The sequence below is a fragment of the Heteronotia binoei genome, chromosome 7 (assembly GCF_032191835.1).
Source record: "Heteronotia binoei isolate CCM8104 ecotype False Entrance Well chromosome 7, APGP_CSIRO_Hbin_v1, whole genome shotgun sequence".
Classification (NCBI taxonomy): Eukaryota; Metazoa; Chordata; class Lepidosauria; order Squamata; family Gekkonidae; genus Heteronotia; species Heteronotia binoei.
The window spans coordinates 133,794,014-133,815,703 of NC_083229.1; the positions used below are offsets into that span (position 1 = coordinate 133,794,014).

At 46.0% G+C, this 21,690-nt stretch overlaps 1 protein-coding gene across 1 annotated transcript in view; it reads left to right on the forward strand.

Moving 5' to 3' along the window:
- The window catches only part of MYO10 (myosin X), a 191,077-nt gene that overhangs the window by 155,618 nt on the left and 13,769 nt on the right, over positions 1-21,690 (forward strand). Inside the window, exons 22-33 of the mRNA XM_060244309.1 lie at positions 688-900; positions 1,074-1,113; positions 2,322-3,224; positions 4,802-4,925; positions 6,982-7,225; positions 8,660-8,755; positions 13,010-13,103; positions 14,252-14,307; positions 15,943-16,085; positions 18,797-18,991; positions 19,418-19,575; positions 21,329-21,452. Of these exons, the coding sequence (XP_060100292.1) occupies positions 688-900; positions 1,074-1,113; positions 2,322-3,224; positions 4,802-4,925; positions 6,982-7,225; positions 8,660-8,755; positions 13,010-13,103; positions 14,252-14,307; positions 15,943-16,085; positions 18,797-18,991; positions 19,418-19,575; positions 21,329-21,452 (2,390 nt within the window). The remainder of the gene's footprint in view (positions 1-687; positions 901-1,073; positions 1,114-2,321; positions 3,225-4,801; positions 4,926-6,981; positions 7,226-8,659; positions 8,756-13,009; positions 13,104-14,251; positions 14,308-15,942; positions 16,086-18,796; positions 18,992-19,417; positions 19,576-21,328; positions 21,453-21,690) is intronic.

Below are 21,690 nucleotides of genomic sequence, written 5' to 3' on the forward strand. Positions count from 1 at the left end.
CTGGTTTTAGAGAGTTGTGGCTGTCCAGCAAGCGGAGCTATTTAGTTTGAACGGGTTTTTTTCCCTCCAGGTACAGAAAACCCCCCCAAAAACCCACCAATGGAACTATTTGATTGAATTACGATGTTTGATTTGCTTACCTAAAATCATGCATTATGTACTGTGGTAGCTCCCATCTGTTTATTCTTCCCTTCCATCCCCCAAGAAGTCAATAGAGGGCTGCTCAATAGCTGTTTGTGTAATGAGGTCATTTCTTTTCATGTGCATATTAGGCCTTCCTATATATCTGGAATGGTTGGGTCACTTTACATCAGCAAAAAAAAAAAAAGAAGCCATTTTCTTAAGGACAAAAGCCAGGCTTCTGCCTGCTCCTTTCTTTCCTGGTGTCTGGCTGTACTTCAAATAAACCAAGGGGGCTGCAAATAGATGCTGAGGCTGTGGTATGGAAGACGTGTTTGCCTAGTCCCGTTGCAGCCATCCGTCTTGCAAAGAGTCGAGCCCTCCTCTTGGGGAGAAGTGACAAGAACCACAAGAAGAGAATTTTTATGGGACCTGACTTAATATTGCTGTCCTCAGCTCCTCTTTCTTGTCTGGGAGAGAGATTTACTTCATGCCGGTGGTCTTGAGGCTTCCTTGAGCTGGTTCATCACCCCTTCCTCACACAGATGCTTCTTTGTCCTGTTTCAGGAAGCACTACAGAAAGGTCCTTTATCATGTGGTTGTCATACAGAAGAACTACCGAGCTTTCTGCTCCAGGAGGAAATACCTGCTGCTGAAGAAGGCAGCCATCACCTGCCAGAAACTGCTGCGAGGCCAGCTTGCCCGTCGGGTCTACAGGCAGCTGCTGGAGGAGAAGCGACAGCAAGAGGAGGAGAGGAGGAGGAGAGAGGAGGAGGAAAGGTACAGAATGTCTGAAGTTTGTATTTGACCCCTCCAGTTTCATGCAAAATAACGGCAGCAGTTTTTGTAATTTCCACAGGATGGTGCTCACAAGATACCTTTAAAAAAACCGAAATGCTTAACTATGTCTGTGTTCGGGTTCCTTTCCTAATTTTCCTTACTATGTTTTTTAGAAAGAAACAAGAGCAGGAAGCAGAACGTCTTGCACAGCAGGTAAATTATGTAACACCTTCTTGCCTCCTGTCATTTTCCCCGTGTCTGAATCACTCCTGCTCTGGACAACATTCAGAGTGCCCTCCCAAGAAACATGATGGCAGAACGACACGTTGTGTCCAGCGCATAACTGCCAGAGGGCTTTGCAGCAGGACACCAGCCGTGCATTCCCAGCGGGAACTTGATGCAGAAGTCTTGCAGGGGCTTGATTCAGATTGAGGCTGAACTGGCTCAGGGGCACTGTTTGCCCCATTGGAGGCTGCAGGCAATCTGAGGTTAGGGAAATGGTTTGCAAGGGGGGAGGGAGCCCTTCAACCTGTGTCGTGGTCCCAGTCCGAATGGGGTCTCTGCAAGGCTGCCAAGTGGAGGGACTCACTGTTGGTGTCTTGCTGCCAGACAGTCCCCATGGCCGTCATTCGCTCTGGGCAGCCTGAAGTCGCTGAGTTTAGAAGGGCATTTCTTTGTCTCAGGATCACACTGTTTGCAGAAGCAAAAGGGACATAGCATTGATTTTGGAAACTGGCAACATAACTTAATACAGTAGTTTGGATTATCCCGTCATGTTCAAAACTTTATTGATAAGACCAGAGGGGTGGAAGTAATGTTATAAGAATTTTGCTGTAAATTGCAGTCGTGCATTAATTTTTGCTTGCCCTTGTTTTCCCCCGCCTCAAGCCAAAATGTAGTATAACATGCTCTGTGTTGTGATGTCCCTGTGCAGTGCAGTTCACTGTCTCCGCTGCAGCGGCCGAGAGCACAGACTGGGTGCAGAAAAAAGGGTAAAGATGGCAGGATACCGAGCAGGTTATACCGTCTTTTTCAGAGGAGGGGGAATTTCCAGCTGCATCCTTAGTCTTGGATGTGTGTGTGTGTACCATCAAGTTGCCGCTGACTTATGGCAACCCAGCAAGGGGCTTTCAAGGCAAGTGAGAAGCAGAGGTGTGGTGTGCCATTGCCTTCCTCTGCAGAGTCTTCCTTGGTACTGACCCTGCTTAGCTTCCAAGATCTGACTAGTTCAGGCTGTCCCATGCTGCCTTCCCTCCCTAGTCTTGGATACCTTGAGCATTTTGTTGAGAGACAATTTAGCATGATGAGCATTTTGACTGTATCCTGTACAGAAGGGAGTTCTTCAAAGTGACCGATGCGGAAGGGTGTCAGTTCAGTTCAGCAGCGGCTAGAATAAGGAATCTTGTGTGTCTCAAATGCAGGCTGAAGAAGAGAGGAGGCAGCAGGAGCTGGCAGCGATTGAGGAGGCCCGAAAGGAAGAAGCCCTAAAGCGAGAGCTGGAGAAGCAAAGAGAGAACAAGCAAGTGGAAGAGATCCTGCGTCTGGAGAAGGAGATCGAAGACCTGCAGCGTGTGAAAGAGCAGCAAGAGCTGTCATTGACAGAGGCCTCCTTGCAGCGGCTGCAGCGGCTCAGAGACGAGGAACTGAAACGCTTGGAGGATGATGCCTGCCGAGCAGCACAGGAGTTTTTGGAGTCTCTGAACTTTGATGAAATTGATGAATGTGTCCGAAACATTGAGAGGACCCTTTCGGTAGGCAGTGGCTTCTGCCCAGAACTCAGCGACTTGACCAAAAACACAGGCCTTGAAAAGCCCAGTTTTAATTTCAGCCAGCCATACCCTGAGGAGGAGGTGGACGAGGGCTTTGAAGCAGATGACGACGCTTTCAAGGATTCGCCCAATCCAAGTGAGCACGGCCACTCTGACCAAAGGACGAGCGGCATCAGGACAAGCGATGACTCTTCCGAAGAAGACCCCTACATGAATGACACGGTCGTGCCGGCCAGTCCGGCCACTGGCAACAGCACCCTCATTCCTTCGAGTCACGACTCCCTCAGTCTCCACAACTCCTCGAGTGGAGAATCTACCTACTGCATGCCAGAAAATGTCCCCTGCAGGCACCAGAACTCTACAGATCTGATTTCTCCCGACGGGGACTATGATTATGACCAAGATGACTATGAAGATGGGGCCATCACTTCTGGAAGCAGCGTGACCTTCTCTAATTCTCACAGCAGCCAGTGGTCCCCTGATTATCGCTGCTCCGTGGGGACATATAACAGTTCTGGAGCATACCGGTTCAGCTCAGAAGGAGCACAGTCTTCAGTGAGTATTCTTTTCTGTAGGAATAAGAGCAGTTTCCTAGTTTACAGTAAAATCATGGTAGCTGGCATTCCAGGTCTCCTAGCTGAGGAATGCACTTATTCAAGTAGAACATAGGAACCTAAGAGAAGCCATGTTGGATCAGGCCAGTGGCCCATCCAGTCCAACACTTTGTCACACAGTGGCCAAAAACCTGTGTCACACAGGAGCCATTAGGAAGCCCACCAGCTGGGCCAGAACTCTAGAAGCCCTCCCACTTTGCCCCCCTCCCCCCGCAAGCACCAAGAACACAGAGCATCACTGCCTCAGACAGAGTGTTCCGTCTAGTAGACCTTGCAGCTGAGAGCCGCTCATGGACCTCTCTCTGCTCCATAGGTTTATCCAGTCCCCTCTTGAAACTGTCTATGCTTGTTGCTGTTGCCACTTTCTGGGGCAGTGAATGCCATGGGTTATTCTTCTTTGTAAGACTGCTTTTTGGTAAACAGATCCAATTTAAAAATCATTTGCACCAGTTCATTTTGCCTTTTCTGTCTTGTATTTTTTGGGCCACTTTCTTCATTTGGTTCTTTAGAAGTTGAGCCCCCCAAAAGTAATGAAAAAAGCATTTAATGTAAAACTCTTAAATAATATTGTTCCTCCTGCATCTTCAATTAACAGCTTGATTTTTAAAATAAGGTTATTTCCTGCTCTTTACTGTCATGTCTGCTATTCAAATGTGCTACAAGCATCACTTCTGAGACTTGTCAGATGTAATCCTCTGAGACATCGCACACTGGGTTAAATGCACTCGTCCTAGAAGTGTGTATATCACTAAAAGATTTTGGTGGGTAGGCGTGTTGGCCTGAAGCAACTGTTACTAAAGAGAGGCTCTGTTGAAAGCCTTTTAGCTTTGTTGAGCGAGTGGCATGAGCGTGTTCTTCAAGAGAGGAATAAAGACACAAGGGCTCATGCTTGACAAATGTGTATTTATTAATGCACAATATTTGCTGCCTAGTGCAGACCAAGAGAGGTAGTGCTTTCAGACTGTAGCGTGAAACCTTGTACACCTGTTTATCAACTTGTTTTTACACATGATGGCTTGTCTTCCCCCCCCCCCCCCACCATCAACCCACCGTAGACTTATGGTGACCCCTGGGGGGGTTTTCAGGGCTGGAGACGTTCAGAGGTGGTTGGGTTGTACTTGCGCCTGCCTCTGCCTGGCAATGCAAGACATCCTTGGAGGCTCCCTTCCAAATAGTAGCCAGGCCCACCCAGGCCAGGGCTCCTCATCCTGCCTTAAAGGGGCCAGTCCACTTACCAGATGCAGTCAGTTGTCGTAGGACTGTTTTGGGGGGAGGGGGCTGTGTTTGCTACTAGCAGAGAGACCCTGTTCAGACACCATCTCCCTCCCAGCTCTTCTGATTCTTCCTGGGAGAAGTTCATGCTCAAGTTTATGCACTTTTTTCCTTCATGGAAGACAGAAGTGAATAATTAAAGAGGGCAGTGCTACATTAAATGAAGATCTGAAGTAGGTCGGAGAGTGCTTACCATGTTTCTTCCAGCAATTAATTTTCCACATTCTGTGTTGGTTGGTCTTCCAGTTTGAAGACAGTGAGGAGGATTTCGACTCTCGGTTTGATACAGATGATGAACTTTCTTATCGGCGGGATTCTGTCTATAGCTGCGTCAGCCTTCCCTATTTCCACAGCTTTTTGTACATGAAAGGTAAGCAACACTCCAGAGTAACAAAGTCCAAATAAGGCAGGCTGCTTTCTCCAGTGTCAGTGCTTTGCCCTTGTTTTGTGCACTGATAGACAATAAGCAGATGATACGATATGACCCATTTCACAGCTGTCTGATGGGAGAGTTGCCAAGTTGGGGTATTCTTGCAGATTTGGGGACTGATGGGTCTGTGGAGAGGAGGGGTCTCAGCAGGATGTGATGTCATGGAATCCAGCCTCCAAAGCAGTCATTATGTTGTCTGGAGATCTCCAGGCCCTACCTGGAGATCGGCAGCCTTAGTCTGATGTCATTTCACCACCTGTTGCTTCCCAAGCATTGTTTGCGTAAGTCACTTCAGCTTTATTGTGTTTATCTCATCCATGTAAATTGCTCAGGCAACCTTTCCTGATGAATAGAGAGCCCTGGATATTTCCTGGGCAGCCTAAAAAACTAGGATGAAGCAAGGAGGAACATCCAAGGAAGATCAGGGCTTTTTTTGAGCAGGAATGCCATTCCGGCTGGCTTGGCGTCAGGGGCTGTGGGAGCAGGCTCAGGGCGGCTCACACACATAACTTACAATAAAAACATTTATATTAAAAGCATTAAACAATTTAAAATAATTTGGTGCTAATTTCGATACAGATGATTTTAGCGTCCATTGGGTCTAGGATCGTGTTGGTGGTGGTCAGCATTTCAGTTAAAAGCTAACTGAAACAGTGTTGTCTTACAAGCCTTGCAGAACTGGGCAAGGTCCCACAAGGCTCTGATGTCCTCAGGAAGTTGGTTCCACCAATGAGGGGCATTGTGTTGTTTTCCTCAGCATTGTTTTCCTCATCCTCAGCATTGTGTCCCTCAGCATCGTGTTGTTTTCAGTCTTGCCTCCCTCAGCCCAGGGATCGATAACAAGTTTTGTGTCCCTGATCTAAGTACCCTCTGGGGAACATGTGGGGAGAGACGGTCCCTAAGGTAATCAAGTCCGTGGATAGATAGATAGACAGGCAGGCAGGCAGACAGACAGATGGTCATTGTCCTGTTGGATTTACCTGGGTTCTTGTCTGATGACTGAGTTTGTGTGCATATACAAAAGCCACAGGTGGATTGCATTTCTACTTTCTTGAAAACATAGCACACCCTTACTTTTTCTGCCCATGCAAATGCATTGTGATGTTGTAGCTGACTTGTAGAATGTAGAAGACCCTGTTACCAAGGTGATGCCACCAACCAAAGGGCTGGGTGACTGAGGAGAGAAGGCACTTGAGAGAAGAGAGCAGTGGGAGAAGGAAGCTGAAATCTAGCAACTCTCTCAAAGAAAGGACACTGGAAACCAGAGACTCAGCCTTGTGACAGTCATCCTTTAAATATTGATGGGCAGGATTTTTTTTAAAAAAATTATTTATTTATTTAATTATAGCTCTATGCCACTTCGATTTTCTTTTACTATCTTGAACAATATATATTTCCTAGACTATTGGTTTTCAAATTGGTTTCCTAGACAGCTTACAAGGGAGTTAAGTGATTTGAGAAAATGAGTAATGGTTTACAAGCATACCTGAAAGACAAACTGCATTTTTTGATTTCCTTACAATAGACAATTGCAAAATTTTGTGGGACACCCGTGGTTAAGGATGTGTGTGTGGGGCGGGGGGGGGGGGGAGGCATGGATTGGTATTTTTCTGATTCGGGTCCTGGAAAATATTGGTATTCCCAAATCCCAGTATCAGTATTGTATTGGGATTTAGGTAAATATTCAGAAAACCTGAATTCATTCAGCTCCATTATACCCTATGGGGGGACAGTATTATTGGTATTTTTCAGGTATTTATTCAGTTGAGCACCCCTACCCAAGGGTTCCTAAGGGTTTCGGCATATTTCTGTTTCTGCTCATCATTAAATTACTCCTTAAATCTTGTCAAATGGTTGTTTCAGCTGATGAGGGTTTCATAATGGTGGGTGGTTTTTCTTTAAGCCACTGTTAATTTGCTATCGTAAAGAAGCTCAGTTGTTTTATTATGTTGTGTTTCCGAAGTGTCCTCTTTCATCCTTGTTCTCTGCCTGGCAGGGGGCTTAATGAACACATGGAAGCGCCGCTGGTGTGTCCTGAAAGACGAGACCTTCTTGTGGTTCCGCTCCAAACAGGAAGCGCTCAAGCAAGGCTGGCTGCATAAGAAGGGTGGGGGGTCGTCTACACTGTCCAGGAGGAACTGGAAGAAACGGTGGTTTGTTCTTCGGCAGTCGCGGCTGATGTACTTTGAAAACGACAGTGAAGAAAAACTCAAAGGAACCCTGGAGATCCGAACAGCCAAGTAAGAGCAATCTGCTCAACTCCTCCCAGGCACTGTTCTTCAGACCTCTTCCATTCCATTCAACTAGCTTTGCTGTGGTGCCATTTTGAAAAGAGAAACGGATATGGAGGGTATCAGGCCTCAGGCCCCAATTCTTCATTCTCTTCTGCCACACATAAACGGCCAGTTGTCTGGTTGCATTCCCACAAAAACCACTTGAGGCTCCAAACCAGGATCAAGGACCTCCACATAATGATCAGTATTCTAAAACTTTTTTAGACACATTCAAAATGTTTTGTGAGCCTGTAATGCTAAGACAGAGCCCCGTGGCGCAGAGTGGTCAGCTGCAGTCCTGCAGTCGGAGCCCTCTCCTCACAACCTGAGTTCGATCCCAGCGGAAGCTGGTTTCAGGTAGCAGGCTCAACTTGACTCAGCCTTCCATCCTTCGAGGTCGGTAAAATGAGTCCCCAGCTTGCTGGGGGAAAAGTGTAGATGACTGGGGAAGGCAATGGCAAACCACCCCGTAAAAAGTCTGCCGTGAAAATGTTGTGAAAGCAACGTCACCCCAGAGTCAAAAACGACTGGTGCTTGCACAGGGGACTACCTTTATCTTAATGCTAAGACATCTCTATCTAATCGTGAAGGACATCTAGGCATTATTTACTCATTTTATCCACACTTGAACAGAAAATTTGTTCTAGCAAAAACTGCGTGTTCAGGAGAGATGTATAAAAAGGAATCCCAGCTGGATCCAAAGGTCCCCTTCTGCGTGCAGATGGCGTCTTCTGCTCACTGGACACACAAAGCTGCCTTAGACTGAATCAGGCCCCCCTTGGTCCATCAGAGTCAATACTGGCAGCAGCTCTCCAGAGTCTCACTGAGGTCTTTCCCATCACCTACTGCCTAGCCCTTTTAGTTGCAGATGCTGTGGGTTGAACCTGGGACCTTCTGCATGCCAAGCAGATGCTCTGCCAGTGAACCTCAGCCCCTCGACAAATGGTTGTTCATATGCCTTCATGCTGGAGCCGTTGTGCAGGTGACAAGAAATTAAATCTGAATGTGTTCTTCCACTTTGCACAAATTCCTGTGCCAGTATTGGCCCCAGAATTCTACAGTGCCACATGAACGCTTCCAATAGCCCTTGCAAGGGTTTGTGGAATAGCACTGTTTTCTTCTGCTCACAGTTTCAGTGGCCTACTTCCATAGGTCAGTGACTGGTAGCAGACACAGATCAGTAGCGATAGAAAATGAAAGTATAATTTGAAGTATATCATTATTAAAATGTCTAGGTGGCCTTCAAGAGTGGATGGATGGATAACTTCATGGGGACAAAAGATTGTTATTAGGCACATAACTAAACACCACGTTTGGAGAGTTGATTTTTTTAAAAAAAGAAGTGCATCAGGGACTTATCATTAGGAATGCCGTTTATCTCTCCTTCCCTATTAATTGCAGAGATATCATTGATAACACCAGCAAGGAAAATGGGATTGACATTGTCATGGCAGACAGAACCTATCACTTGATTGCCGAATCACCTGAAGATGCAAGGTAAGAGTTTCCTTCTCTTTACCCTTATTGAAATGACCAGCCTTAAGCCTGCTGAGCATCCTTAGATTCTGCTGGTTTTGGGAATGGCTTTCAGACTCATGGATGTAGACCATCTTTTAGTGTTACTGTGTGACGTCTGTACATGCAGATGTTAGACAGGTCAATCCGCCTGCTTCCTCAAATGGGCCCAGAGCCACACAGGAAAGAACTTCATGCCCTGGTTTGAACACTTGGCAGGGGAGAAACGTGTCCAGATCTGGAGTGAGACCATCACACTCTGCTGCGGAGATCTCGGACAAAGTGTTGGGGTTTCAGAGCAAGCCTGGAATAAAACTCATGCCCAGAGGAGTATCATAGAAATTGTGTTGAATATCAAAACACACTTGTGCTGTCAGGATTAAGAAAATAAACACACCAGTCACAGGAGATAAAAAACGGCCCTGGCAAACAAAAAACTCCCCCAAACCCTATGCATTTCACCAACTGGCTTCATCAGGGGAGTCTGTTCATCTGGCAGTAATTCTTCAAAAAGAGTAAAAGGTCAGTAGCTGATAAGCATAATTCAAAGGGGAGGGTTTGGGGGAAGAGAGAAGGTAATGGAATACAGAGGAGATATTGCCTTATGTGAAACTGTGCATGGAAGCCATCTTGAGTAGTTTCCAAGCATCTAAGCATGTGGTGTTGTTTAGGTTTATGCAGGAGACTGCAAGGGACGTGCAAAGGCCCAAGCTAAGGACACTTTTCTTCCACAAGATGGTCATGGGCAAAATGGCGCATTAAGTACTGTAGTCTGAACATCTCTCAAAATGGCACAGGATGCAGTCCCCTGTTGGGAGCCAGCCAGTGTGGTTTGTGCGCGCGCACACTCCTCCACAAAGCTCACCTGCTGGAGACATCCGTTCTCCCTCAGCGTGGTCTCTCTCGCAGGGAGGCTGTGAGGGGAGAACAGAGAAGGGGAGGAATTGTGTGTGTTGCTGCCTTGTCCTGAAGGACTTACAGGATTCTGCCCACACTCTTTTATGAGAAGCAGGAAATGAAATATTGTATTATTTATTTATTTTAAACATTTATTAACTGCCTTTCTCTCCTGCAGAACTCAAAAGAAGCCTACAAAATAAACAATAATTTAAAAAAAAAACACAATGAAAACAACATGAAACAAAATTATAACAACACATAAAAGGTTGCAATTTTAAAAATCCAGTCAGGCCTGCCAGTCCATCAAATCAGTCAAGCGGAGTCCTAAATAAAACCATAGCATGCACATAGTACCCACTTTTGTAGTTCACATTAAAAGTGATCCCCAGAATGTGTCATGCCGGTGCTTGCCACACCCTTGCGCAAGAGGGCCTGGAGCCTTCAGGTTTGCCAGAGGTTCTTCAGAGCAGTACTTAGGGAAGGAAATACCAGTATTTAACTTACAGTGAGGGTGGAAGGTAAAAACTTTTGAAGTGACCATAATTTGGACTCTCTTCTTTGTCCCACTGCAGCTTTATTCATACCAATTAAAGCATTTTTCATGAACTACAGTCACCTGTGAAGCAATAACAGTATTACTTGTGCCCCCTGCCCCTTTAGATTAAAAATGGCTCTGATTCTCTTTGGTAAGTGCCCCGTTTTCCAGCTTGCTTTAATTGCACTGGGTAGCATTTAGAAGTACATGACTCCAATTGGGGTTTTCCCCTGTTACCTGCTTCTCCAAAAATAGATCTTCTAAGTGCCAATAATAACCTTTAGAGTTTGTTTTGTGTCATGTCACTTATGCCTCCTTTTTCCCCCCCAAAACACAAAGACAAGTGCACACATTTCAAAATACGTTTAGTATACAAAACAGTTATGCTTCTGGTTAACCTCTTGTCACTTTCCTTATTTATCTTTCCATGAAGCACTTTGTCCTCCTTAACAGACCTTGATTTATAATGGTAGGTAACTGTTTTCTAAAAGTACTGAAGTCAAAAGATCTGTATGCTAGAAATTAGACAGTAGAATTTTTCAACTTTATGATTTAAATGTTGCATACGCTACTGATCATTTCCTTTGAGAAACGATGCTGTGACTGTTTCCTTTATTACATATATTCTAACCTTAGAGCCAAGTCGTCCCACACTACCCACATGAGAACGACAAAGTCTGCCTTGCTTGTTTTTGGTTTTTTTAATACAAATAACTGTTGGTAGAGCAGCTGAGAGCTGCTTAACTATCCAGGCTCAGTCATCACTATTGTCACTTGGGGGTTTTTGTTTCCCCTACTCCCAAATTCTTGAATCTTTCAGCAAAATGAGGTGACTGGAGCTCTCCCTGTCTTCTCTGGCCTCTTGACTTCAAGGTGTGATATTTTTCATCTTCTTTGTGGCAGAACCACATGGCCCTTGGACAAGTCATTATAGTCCAGTTTAATGTACTTTACATGAAAAAGGACATACAAGATACATGTAGTACACAAGCCATCTTGTGTTAAAAAAAACCACACAGCCCACTAATAAGCAGGTGTACAGGGGTTCAAGCTACAGCCCAAAAGTACTTACCTCCTCTCGTGGACTTCAGCAAATATTGTACATTAATAATTGTTGTTGTTGGCCCTCCAGGGGAAGTGGCTGGCCACTGTGTGAGACAGGATGCTGAACTAGATGGACCCTCACTGGTCTGATCCAGCAGGGCTCTTCTGAGGTTCTTGGCAGGATGCCCTGTTGTCATCTGTCCAGAGGAATGGCTGGCCACTATGAGAGACGGGATATGGGGCTAGAGGGGCCACTGGTCTGATCCAACAGACTTTCTTGGTATTCTTATGACCTGTTCTCCTTACATATGTCTGATCTTTTATGTAAGCCGTTTTAGTGTTGTTTACCATGAGTACACTTTGTTGCAATGACGTGCATGAATTAATTGTGAGTTATGTGAAGAAAGGTCACTTTTTGCTTGTCCTGAAATATTGTCATTTAGGGGTTTTTTTTATGACCTTAATATCACATGAATATTGGACAGAAAAGAGCCAAAATACAGTTTTGTTTGCCTGTTCTAAAGGTGGAAAAGATGTCTGAGTAGTTAGTCATTATCTCTTTATAGCTTTAGATCCAAGCGGGCAGCCGTGTTGGTCTGAAGCAGTTGAACAAAGCAGGAGTCAAATGCACCTTTAAGACCAACCAGTTTTTATTTAGAATGTTAGCTTCCATTCTAAATAAAAATTGGTCTTAAAGGTGCAATTTGACTCCTGCTTTATTGATATCTTTGCCCAAGGATGACATGCAGTGCTCTAAACAGGAAGGAGGGGTTAATGCTTAACTGATTTGACTTGGATCATAATTGGTTTGTGAATCACAAGTCGCTGTCTGGCCAAACATGCTTCCAATGAGCTGCTTCTCATAAAAATTGAAGACATTTTGGCACAGAGAACATTTTGCCCTGACCTTAGACCTCCTTGATGGTCTGTTATCCAAATACTAACCATGGTCGATCCTGCTTAGCTTCTGGTGAGTTCTTTGTTCTGATGAGAGTAGCAAAGCTTGCAAGCAATGAACTGTTTGAAAAAGTGTTAAGTATAGAATGTTACTAAAAATAATAGCAGGTTCTTGGAAATCTCAGACCAGGCGCAGATGAAATTCAGTGTTCAACACCAAGAGGGAAATAACTCAGATTATACAATACTGGGTTATGAATTTCTGTCCAGTCCAGGGTCCCATGACCTTTAAGACCCATGAAGTTTCATTCAGGCTATGAGCTTTTGTGTGCCAAGCACCCTTTGTCATTCTGAGTCTGGGTGACACACCAGCAGCAGGTTAATTGTTGCCATCTCCCTCTGGATTGTTACCTGTCCAAGTAGTCTGATTGTTACTTAGTCACTTGTAGTAATTCATCCCCTGAATGAAACTTCATGAGTCTTAAAGGTGCCCCAGACTCTAACTTTATCCTCTTGCTTCAGACCAACACAGTGATCCACCCGGATCTATTCCCTGTTAATGTTGTCTTGAAGAGGAATACGACAAGGGATTGTTCCAAAGGGATAGAGTAACTTTATCTTCTTTTATGTTTGCAGGCAGCTGTTTGTTTTAGGAGCTCATTAACAGCAAGGGGGAAGGAGTGCGGGAGGGAGGAATGCCTTTTATTTTGCGCTGAAGGGAACGGGTGTGACTCTCTTTCCAGAAGAGATCCAAATTTCCAAATTTAGATCTGCAGGTCTTGTTGCCTTTCTGCAAGAAACAGTCCCCTTGGTGTGAGCCTTTGTCATGCTGGTCTCCCTCTTTCCTTCTGTCCTTGCAGCCAGTGGTTCAGTGTTCTGAGTCAAGTTCATGCCTCCACCGAGCAGGAAATCCGAGAGATGCATGATGAGCAGGCAAATCCACAGAACGCAGTGGTAAGGAAGGGCTGAAGAGCACAGGGTCGGCTTCTGAAGTGTCTGTTTGAGGAAGCAGAAGAGTCTGATTCATTGGTGAATCTCAATGCTCCATTTTTACAGGGCAGAGGCCCAGTTTTGGGGGGTGCTGACGGGGGGGCAGGAGACCTCCCAACAGTTGCCCCTCTTAGGCACTTCAAAGGTTTCAAATGGGAGGAAGCGAGGGGAGGCACACCACAGAGTTTGGGATTAATCCGAACTCCCACCATCTTGGTTTCACTTCTGGTTTTTCCAGAAAAGCTGTCATGTGCCAGTGCAACACTTCCCTGCCTGTCCCCACCTCCCCAGATCCTCCTGCTTTCTGTTTTGTCATTTAGGTGTTTGTTCCATGGCGCAGAGTGGTAAAGTTGCAATACTGCGGTCTGAACTATCTGCTCACGACCTGAGCTGGATTCAGGCAGCCAGCCCAAGGTTGACTCAGCCTTCCATCCTTCCGAGGTCGGTCAAATGAGTCCCCAGCTTGCTGGGGGGAAAGCGTAGATGACTGGGGAAGGCAATGGCAAACCACCCCGTAAAAAGTCTGCCATGAAAATATCGTGATGCGACGTCACCTTAGAGTTGGAAACGACTGGTGCTTGCACAGGGGACCTTTCCTTCCTTACATTTAAGACATTTCTACTTTCTTTCCCCCAGATGCCCCCCATTACACGTGATAAGTTCTCCACCTTTGGCCCAGCTCACTTTACACAAGTCAGGGATGTTACACCACTATGTTCTTGGGACTTTATAATGTGACTGCAGTTGCAAGATTTTGATGTGTATTTACTTAATATAGTTAAAAGCCTACCTTTCTCCCAGATAATTGGGACCCAACACAGGCTTCTAAATACTCATATAAATGCCCAGATTGTCTTCCCAGCAGCCTCTGAAAGATGAAGTGGGAGCTGTTCCCGAGGAAGAGCATCAGACAGGCTGTTATCAAGAGATTTTGTTCCTTGAGTCTCTTCCTAACTGAAAGCCGCTGTGTAGCAGTGGAATAAACATGGCTCATTTTCTTGTGCCATCCACATGTAGAATTGTGTAAATGCTTATTTCTCTTGTGGTTGTATTCCTTGATATATCCCGTATGCCCGCAAACACCATTCATTGTTGGCTCTCTCTCTTTTTAGGGCACACTGGATGTGGGGATGATTGATTCTGTCTGTGCATCTGACAATCCAGATCGGTATGTTCAAATGAAATGCAGTTGACAGTGTAATTTTTGTTATATGTCTTGTTAGAATATGTTTTGGCAACTTTCCCTATTTACTGAGGCCATCCAACTTGAGAAACTGAAGAAAAAAGGGAAGCTAGAACAGTCCTCAGTTTTTCTGACTTTTGCTCTAATGAGGTTAAGTACATCTTCACTGAGGACGGTGGAAGACGCAGAAACTGCTTCTGCTGCAGTTCCAAAACCATCTCTTCCGCCTTTCAGGAGCCCTGCTCCATCGCAAGGAGTTTGAAGGATTCAGTTTTTACTTTATACAAACCTGGGCTTAAACAAATATAAAACTAGGTATGTTCATATATGTACATAATTTGATGTCCCTTCACTTGATGACCAGAACGTGTGAAGTGATATACGTATCATGATTCAAGGCTGTTGCACTTGAGGTGAGAATGTATCTGCCCACACATCTGTGCAGGTGATTGATTCGTTTATTTATCTATTGACTTCGTTTGTACCCAGCATTTCCCCCCAGGGGGAGACTAGAAAATGGGAGGGGCCGTGCCTCAGTGGTGGAGCATCTGCTGGGCATGCCAAACATCCCCGCTTCAGTCCCAGCAGCAGCATCTCCAGCTAAAAGACCAGGCAGGAGGCGATACGAAAGACCTTTCTCTGCCTGAGGCCCTGGGCAGCCACTGCCAGCCTTTGGTGGACCAAGAGGGGCCTGATTCAGTAGAAGGCAGTCTTGTGGCTTGCAAATCTCTCCTCCACTTTAGCCTTCAACCAGAGGTGGCGCATGGGAGTAGCAGGGTAGGCAACTGGCTAGAAAGCCTGATCAGGGCAGGTCCAGCGCTTGCGTAGCGTGCTTTGTGAGGAAGCCAGAATGTGGCTGGCACTTGAGAAGCACTCCTCCAACTGGGAAAGCCTGAGAAGGGTGGGTGGAGCACTTGCAGCAGCAGTCACACGTGAAGCCAGGCTCCAAGTGCACCCACTGCCATGCTGCCCCCCCCCCAACGAAGTGAGCTGCCACGGTGGAGCAGGGATCCAAGCCTGGCCCTCTAACTGCTGCACTACACTGGTTTCACCCTGTTGTCCTCAAGTTGTGTAGATGCCTGTTGGAACCATCCTTCCAGTTTCCAAGGAAGCACTTCCCCTGAGGCTACAATCCAGTCCCCTGGGCTTTAGAAGCTGTACTTAATTTGCCAGGTGGGTTAGCCGGATTTTTTGAGAATCCCCACACCAACGCAGAGCAAAATATGAATTTGTGGGTCATGCCCCATTCAGAGGGCCTCTTCTCTGACCCTCCTTGTGAGTGCAGCAAGCCAAATGCCCTGCCTCAGGATCTCAGCTGCAAAGAAGAAGAAGCAGGACTGGATAGAGCTTTCCATGTCTGGTGTTTATGGAGCTTGGTTCTAAGTAGCGGAGTTATGAGATTGTGCCAGGTGGCGGAATGTCAAGAATTAAACAAAAACCTGTCAGTTAAGATAAAATAGGGAAGGGAGTGACTTGAGATTCATCAGTGTGTCCAGTGCAAACAAAGGGGAAGCGCTTATCCTGACAGGAAGTGCAGTAAGTGGTTCAGCATGTGTTGGTCCCAAACAGCACCCATGTTTCCAAAACAGGCTTTCCCCTCTTTTTCCCCTCCCCATATAGACCCAATTCCTTTGTGATAATCACCGCTAACCGTGTTCTTCACTGCAACGCTGAGACTCCAGAGGAAATGCACCACTGGATCACTCTGCTGCAGAGATCCAAGGGCGACACCCGAGTCGAGGGACAAGAGTTCATAGTGAGGGGTAAGAATTCCTTGCAACAGAAATTCCTCCAGTAGAATGTGGGGTTCCTGATCAAATCCAGCTTCTAAAAAAATTCATTGCAAATTATAGACTCCTCATCGTAGCTGTATTTCTTGTCCAGAAAGCAATACTATAGTCCATCAGTGTTCCTTCTATGCACATGAGCTTAGTAGCACCAGAAGCCCCGCTCAGCAGCAGTCTGGAGCTGCACAGGGTATTGCACTGCCCAGTTTAAGATTGTAGCAGTTGTGTTCTGCTCAGTTCTGCTGTGACCTGATCCACTCGGCGGGGGGTGGGGGGGAATATTGGTGTCCATTTGTGATTGCAATATGTATATCCAAGAAAAGAAAGGTCTTGCCAGTTCCTTGAGGACTTTAGCTCTTGCCTGCTCCAGTGGAATTGGGTCCTCATCCTAAGCAGGGTGGATCTGCTGCTGCTGCTGCTTTTCACCCACCCTTTTCCTGAGGCTCTGTGATGTGTGATCAGAGACAACCACAAGCAAGAAGAAGCGGGAAGCAGCACAGGGGGTGGGGAAATGGAAAGGGATTACATGGTCTGGACCAGCAGCACTCAGGGTGGATCTGTTGTATGTTTGAAGGCCCTATGTGGGGGATGGGGGGAGCAGTTCTTAGAGAAAAGGGATGTGGGGAGTGATGACTTTCCCTGTGCCCCTCCCTTCCCCCCCCCCCCCGGTGCATTTACCTCTCCATGTCCCTGGCTTTTGCTCAGCTCACCTAAAGGGTAGGACTTGCACAGAGGTGAAAGGCACCTAGAGGTCAGGTGGGTTCTTACCAACTTTCAAGGGAGATTTAATATGTTTGTGGAGGATCTGCCTATCAGTAGCTACTAGTCATGATGACTAAGGGGAGCCTCCACATTGAGAGGCACTAATCAATCCTCTGAATCCCGGAGCCAGGAGGCAACATCAGGGGGAGGCCTTGGCCTCTCTGCCCTGTTGTTGGTCCTCCAGAGGAACTGGTTGGCCTCTGTGTGAGACAGAATGCTGGATTAGATGGACCTACACTGGTCTGACCCAGCAGGGCTCTTCTGATGTTCTTATGAAGGCTTTGGCCTCTCTGCCCTGTTGGTGGGCCTCCAGAGGAATGGGTTGGCCCTTGTGTGAGGCAGGATGCAGGACTAGATGGACCCTCCCTGGTCTGACCCAGCAGGGCTCTTCTGATGTTCTTATGAAGGCTTTGGCCTCTATGTGCTGTTGGTGGACCTCTAGAGGAACTGGTTGGCCACTGTGAGATGGGATGCTGGACTAGAGGGACTTACTGGTCTGATCCAGCAGGGCTCTTATGTAAGCCTCATCTTTTCTGCCCTGTTGATGCCCCTCCAGAGGGATTGGTTGGCCACTGTATGACACAGGATGAGATGGACTCTCACTGGTCTGATCCAACAGGGCTCTTCTGATACTCTTATCAAAGGAAGGCGTGGCTTCTATGCCCTGTTATTGTACGTCCAGAGGAACTGGTTGGCCAACAACCAGTATGAGATTTCAGCGGCCAAAGAAGGTGAGGGGGCGTTGCAAGGAAAGGAGTCAGGGATGCAGAGACACAGCGCAAGATGTAATCAGGTTAACCGGGACAAGGGAGAAATGCTTAGGGGCAGAGAATATGCATCTTTGCTGAGATAAGAATTCTATGTGCCCATTCAGCCATAGGGGGTCCGTTGTTCTGAATTTGTGAAATGAATTCAAGTTCAGCAGTCTTACTTTGTAATCTCCCCTTGAAAGTTCTCTGAGGACTGCCAGTCTTCAGTCAGCAATGGAAGTCCTTGAAGATTAAAATATTCTCCCACTGGCTTTGGAGTGTAGTGAGATTTTTGATTTCCTACATGTGTCCATTTATTCTTCTGTATAGGGAATGGAATGATGTGTTTATCCAGTGTAGAGAGTGGGAGGGCATTGCTGGCATTTGATGGCATACAGTATGTAACACTGGAAGATGAACATGTGAATGAACCGAAGGTGATATGGCTGGTGTTTTTAGGTCAGGTGATTGTGTTGTCAGAGTGGATATGGGAACAGAACTGGCCTCTTGGTTTGTTGCAGGCCCTGGTCTCAGTCTGTGTCCATGTTTGGGAGGGTATTTCTGCAGGTGAGAAGTTGTTTTAGGCTAGAGGGCTGTCTGTGAGCGAGAGAAGGTTTGCCTCCCAATGAGAGAAGAGTATCACTGTCCAACATAGGATGTAGGTCGTTAGTGATGCGTTGAACCTCTTTGAGCTGGGAGCTGTATGTGACCACTGGTAGTGTTCTGTTGTTGTTTAATTTGGGCCTATCTTGTAGCAGGTCATCCCTTGGTATCATTTTGGCTTTGTTGATCTGTTTCCTTACTACATCGTGTGGGTATTGTCATTCCAGAAATGTCTGTTGCAGGTGAGAATTGCTGTCAGAGGCTCTGAACTGTAGTGCAGAGCTTGGCTGTAGGCGGTGGATTTTTTGGTGTGTTTAAAATGGTTTCTGTTGGCATGTAGATATTTGGTTCTTGTAGTATTTTATATTGACTTCCTCTTTCTTAATTGATTGGTTCCCTCCCCCCAACCCCTGAAAACTAATAGACCTTGCTTCTGTGATTATGATTCTGCTGTAACTACAGGTTGCTGACTGAAGCTGAAAAAAGCCATAACTATCAAAAGTTGAGATGAGCTCTTTGTTTTGTAAGGAAGATCTCTGATTCAGGCAATGCCTTCCTTTCCCTCCTCACCAGGATGGCTTCACAAGGAGGTCAAGAACAGTCCCAAGATGACGTCACTGAAGCTAAAGAAGCGGTGGTTCGTCTTGACGCACAATTCGTTGGATTATTACAAGAGCTCAGAGAAGAATGCCCTCAAATTGGGTACTCTGGTGCTAAACAGTCTCTGCTCTGTTGTACCCCCAGATGAGAAGACCTTTAAAGAGACAGGTAACAGACCTGTCATAGATACAATTCAGTTGACATGAGTATCTCTGTTTAAAATACTTATGGAATTTCATATCTGATGGAAAACCATTTCAGATCCTCATTGGATCAAAACACAAGAAATAAAAGTGTTTTTAACATCCTGATGTATGTATAATCAATTTAGACTTCCTTAGATTATCACTAAATGACTTCTGATTTGCATAGAACACTGGTCTTTTCGCTGTTTTGATCTGCACTTTAGGAAGATGAAACAGGAGATAGCCAGTTACCGTGGGAGGACAGGCATCTGCAGTTGACGGCATGCCAGGGTCCTCCTTTGAGTCAATCGGAGAGCTGCTTGATGTAGTCAGGAGTTCAGTTTTGCCAGGTATCTGCCATTTGTTAGTGTAAGTTTGAATTCATAAGAGGTTGTTTGGTCTGCCTTAGGTTACTGGAATATTGCAGTATACGGGCGCAAGCACTGTTACCGCCTTTATACCAAGTTGCTCAATGAAGCCACTCGCTGGTCCAGTGCTATTCAGAATGTGACGGATACAAAGGCCCCCATCGACACGCCAACTCAGCAGCTGATCCAAGACATCAAAGTAAGTCAGCATTCATGAAAGATTTCAAATTTGGGAGGCAGCCCGCCTTATACTTCCCCATCAGTAAAGAAACTGTTAAATGTTCTCAAAGTGAGCAGCTGTCTCAGAGGCCCAGTGGGGGTTATTTTCCCCAAGGCTGTCCCCACATGATGGCATCCTTCAAACCCAGCCCTGGACTCATTGGAGGGAGGAGAGGGGGCCAGAGGGAATAATGTAGTGTTGCTCTGGTGAGATTATGGCGCAGGTTTTTCTCTTGTCTGCTGACCCTGTTCTGTGCTACTTTGTGCTTTTTGATGCTTAAAGAAAAGCTGCTGCTTCATTCTAGGCAGGGTTAATTTAGGTTGAGCTAAGCTATGTGTTCCCAGTATTTTTCAGTGTTGGGTTGCATTCTGGAAATTCTTTATGTGATTAAAAGCAAGAGAACAAAATCTGAGTCCAGCGGCACCTTTAAGACCAACCAAGTTTCATCCTGTGCAGAAGCGTCCATGTGCAACCATACTCCAAACCCACGAAGTTTAATTCTGGGGGAAGCATTTGTGTGAAGCTTCTGCCCAGAATTAAACTATCACATGAAAGCTTGTACCTGGAATAAAACTTTTTTGGTCTTAAAAGTGCCACTGGTCTCAAACTTCGTTCAGTGGTTTCAGATCAACCTGGCTACTCACCTGAATCTTCATAAAAGAGAGAAAATCCCATGAAATTGTCTGACCCAGAGTCCAATTTCCTTCTTTTCCTGGAGGTGTTACTCCAAGCCTAAGGTTCAAAAGATCCCTCTCAAAAACACAGGTCTAAGGCTGGAAATAACACAGGTTCACACACGTGATCTCCCCCTCTCCACAGCATCCCATCCCTCTGATATTACTGGGGGGAAGAGTATGGGACCCTGCTCTCAGACAGAAACATCCTTGTGGGAATCAGGCCTACAGCATCAGGCAGCAGTTTATGCTTGAAATAAGAGAAGGCCTCATTGCTGTCCTGCTTCGTTGTGAGGAGAAGGGATAGCATCATCACAGTAATAACCCCTGGTTTCCAGGCATGGTGTTTAGCGCAGTGAGTGATGGAGGGATTCTAGAGGGGTGGAGCCAGAATCTGGGGGAGGAGTGCAAATGACTGCTGCAAAATGACCGTTGAGGAGAGACAGAGGAGAGGAAAGAGAGTCTGAGGGGAAAGTAGAGTGGAAAAGAGAAGCAGCCCTGTTATGGTATTAGTTTGATGTTGGAGGAGTAGATGTGTTAAGAGTTTGTTAGCCTGCGCAGTTGCATTCTGTGAATATGATATTAAATACCAAAATATCAACAACACCATCAATGGTGTCTCCATCTCTTCCGCTTGTTTTCAGAGTTTATTCTCCTCACATACCCAGTCTTTTTCCCCAGAAGAGCCCCAGGGCAGCCTACCTCACTCTCCTCTCTGCCACTTTCCCCTTGCCCTGTGAGGCTTGGTTGGCCCAAGGCCACCCAGCAGGTTTCAACGGCAGAGTCCTTGGTGGTTTGAACCATCCTGCCAGCCTGGCTCTGGAGACTCTTTCTTTGCATCTCTGAGGAGAAAAATGATCTCAGGACTTCTTCATGAAGGAAGTTTGCAGTTTGTGGGGGTTTCCTTTGAAATATTGTAGAGCAAAATGTGAACCCAAATATTTTATTTCTGACAAGCTTCTTTCCTTTTGCCTTTAGTTTTGTGTTTTAAATAACTTGCTTTTCCAAGGATTCCTTAGTGGGTTATTTCTAACTCTGCTTTCTTCAACTTTACACAGGAGAACTGCCTAAACTCTGAAGTTGTTGAACAGATCTATAAGAGGAACCCTATTCTTCGTTACACACAACATCCGCTGCATTCCCCTCTATTGCCCCTCCCCTATGGGGACATCAGCTTGAATGGTAAGACCTTAAGCTGTGGAGGCCCCTTCTCCTCACTGTTCAAACCACATAGCATCTTTCGTTTCATGAATACAAGACAGTTTGGCTAATTCAGTGATCGTATCAGTCCCTTACAGGACACTGCTGTAGTTAAACTGCATCTGGGATGAATTAACATTCATCTTAGGACAGCTGCAGTTAGTTTTCCATGTATCTGTCTCTTCCTACATTCTCTAGCTATCTTCTTGGACTGGAAAGT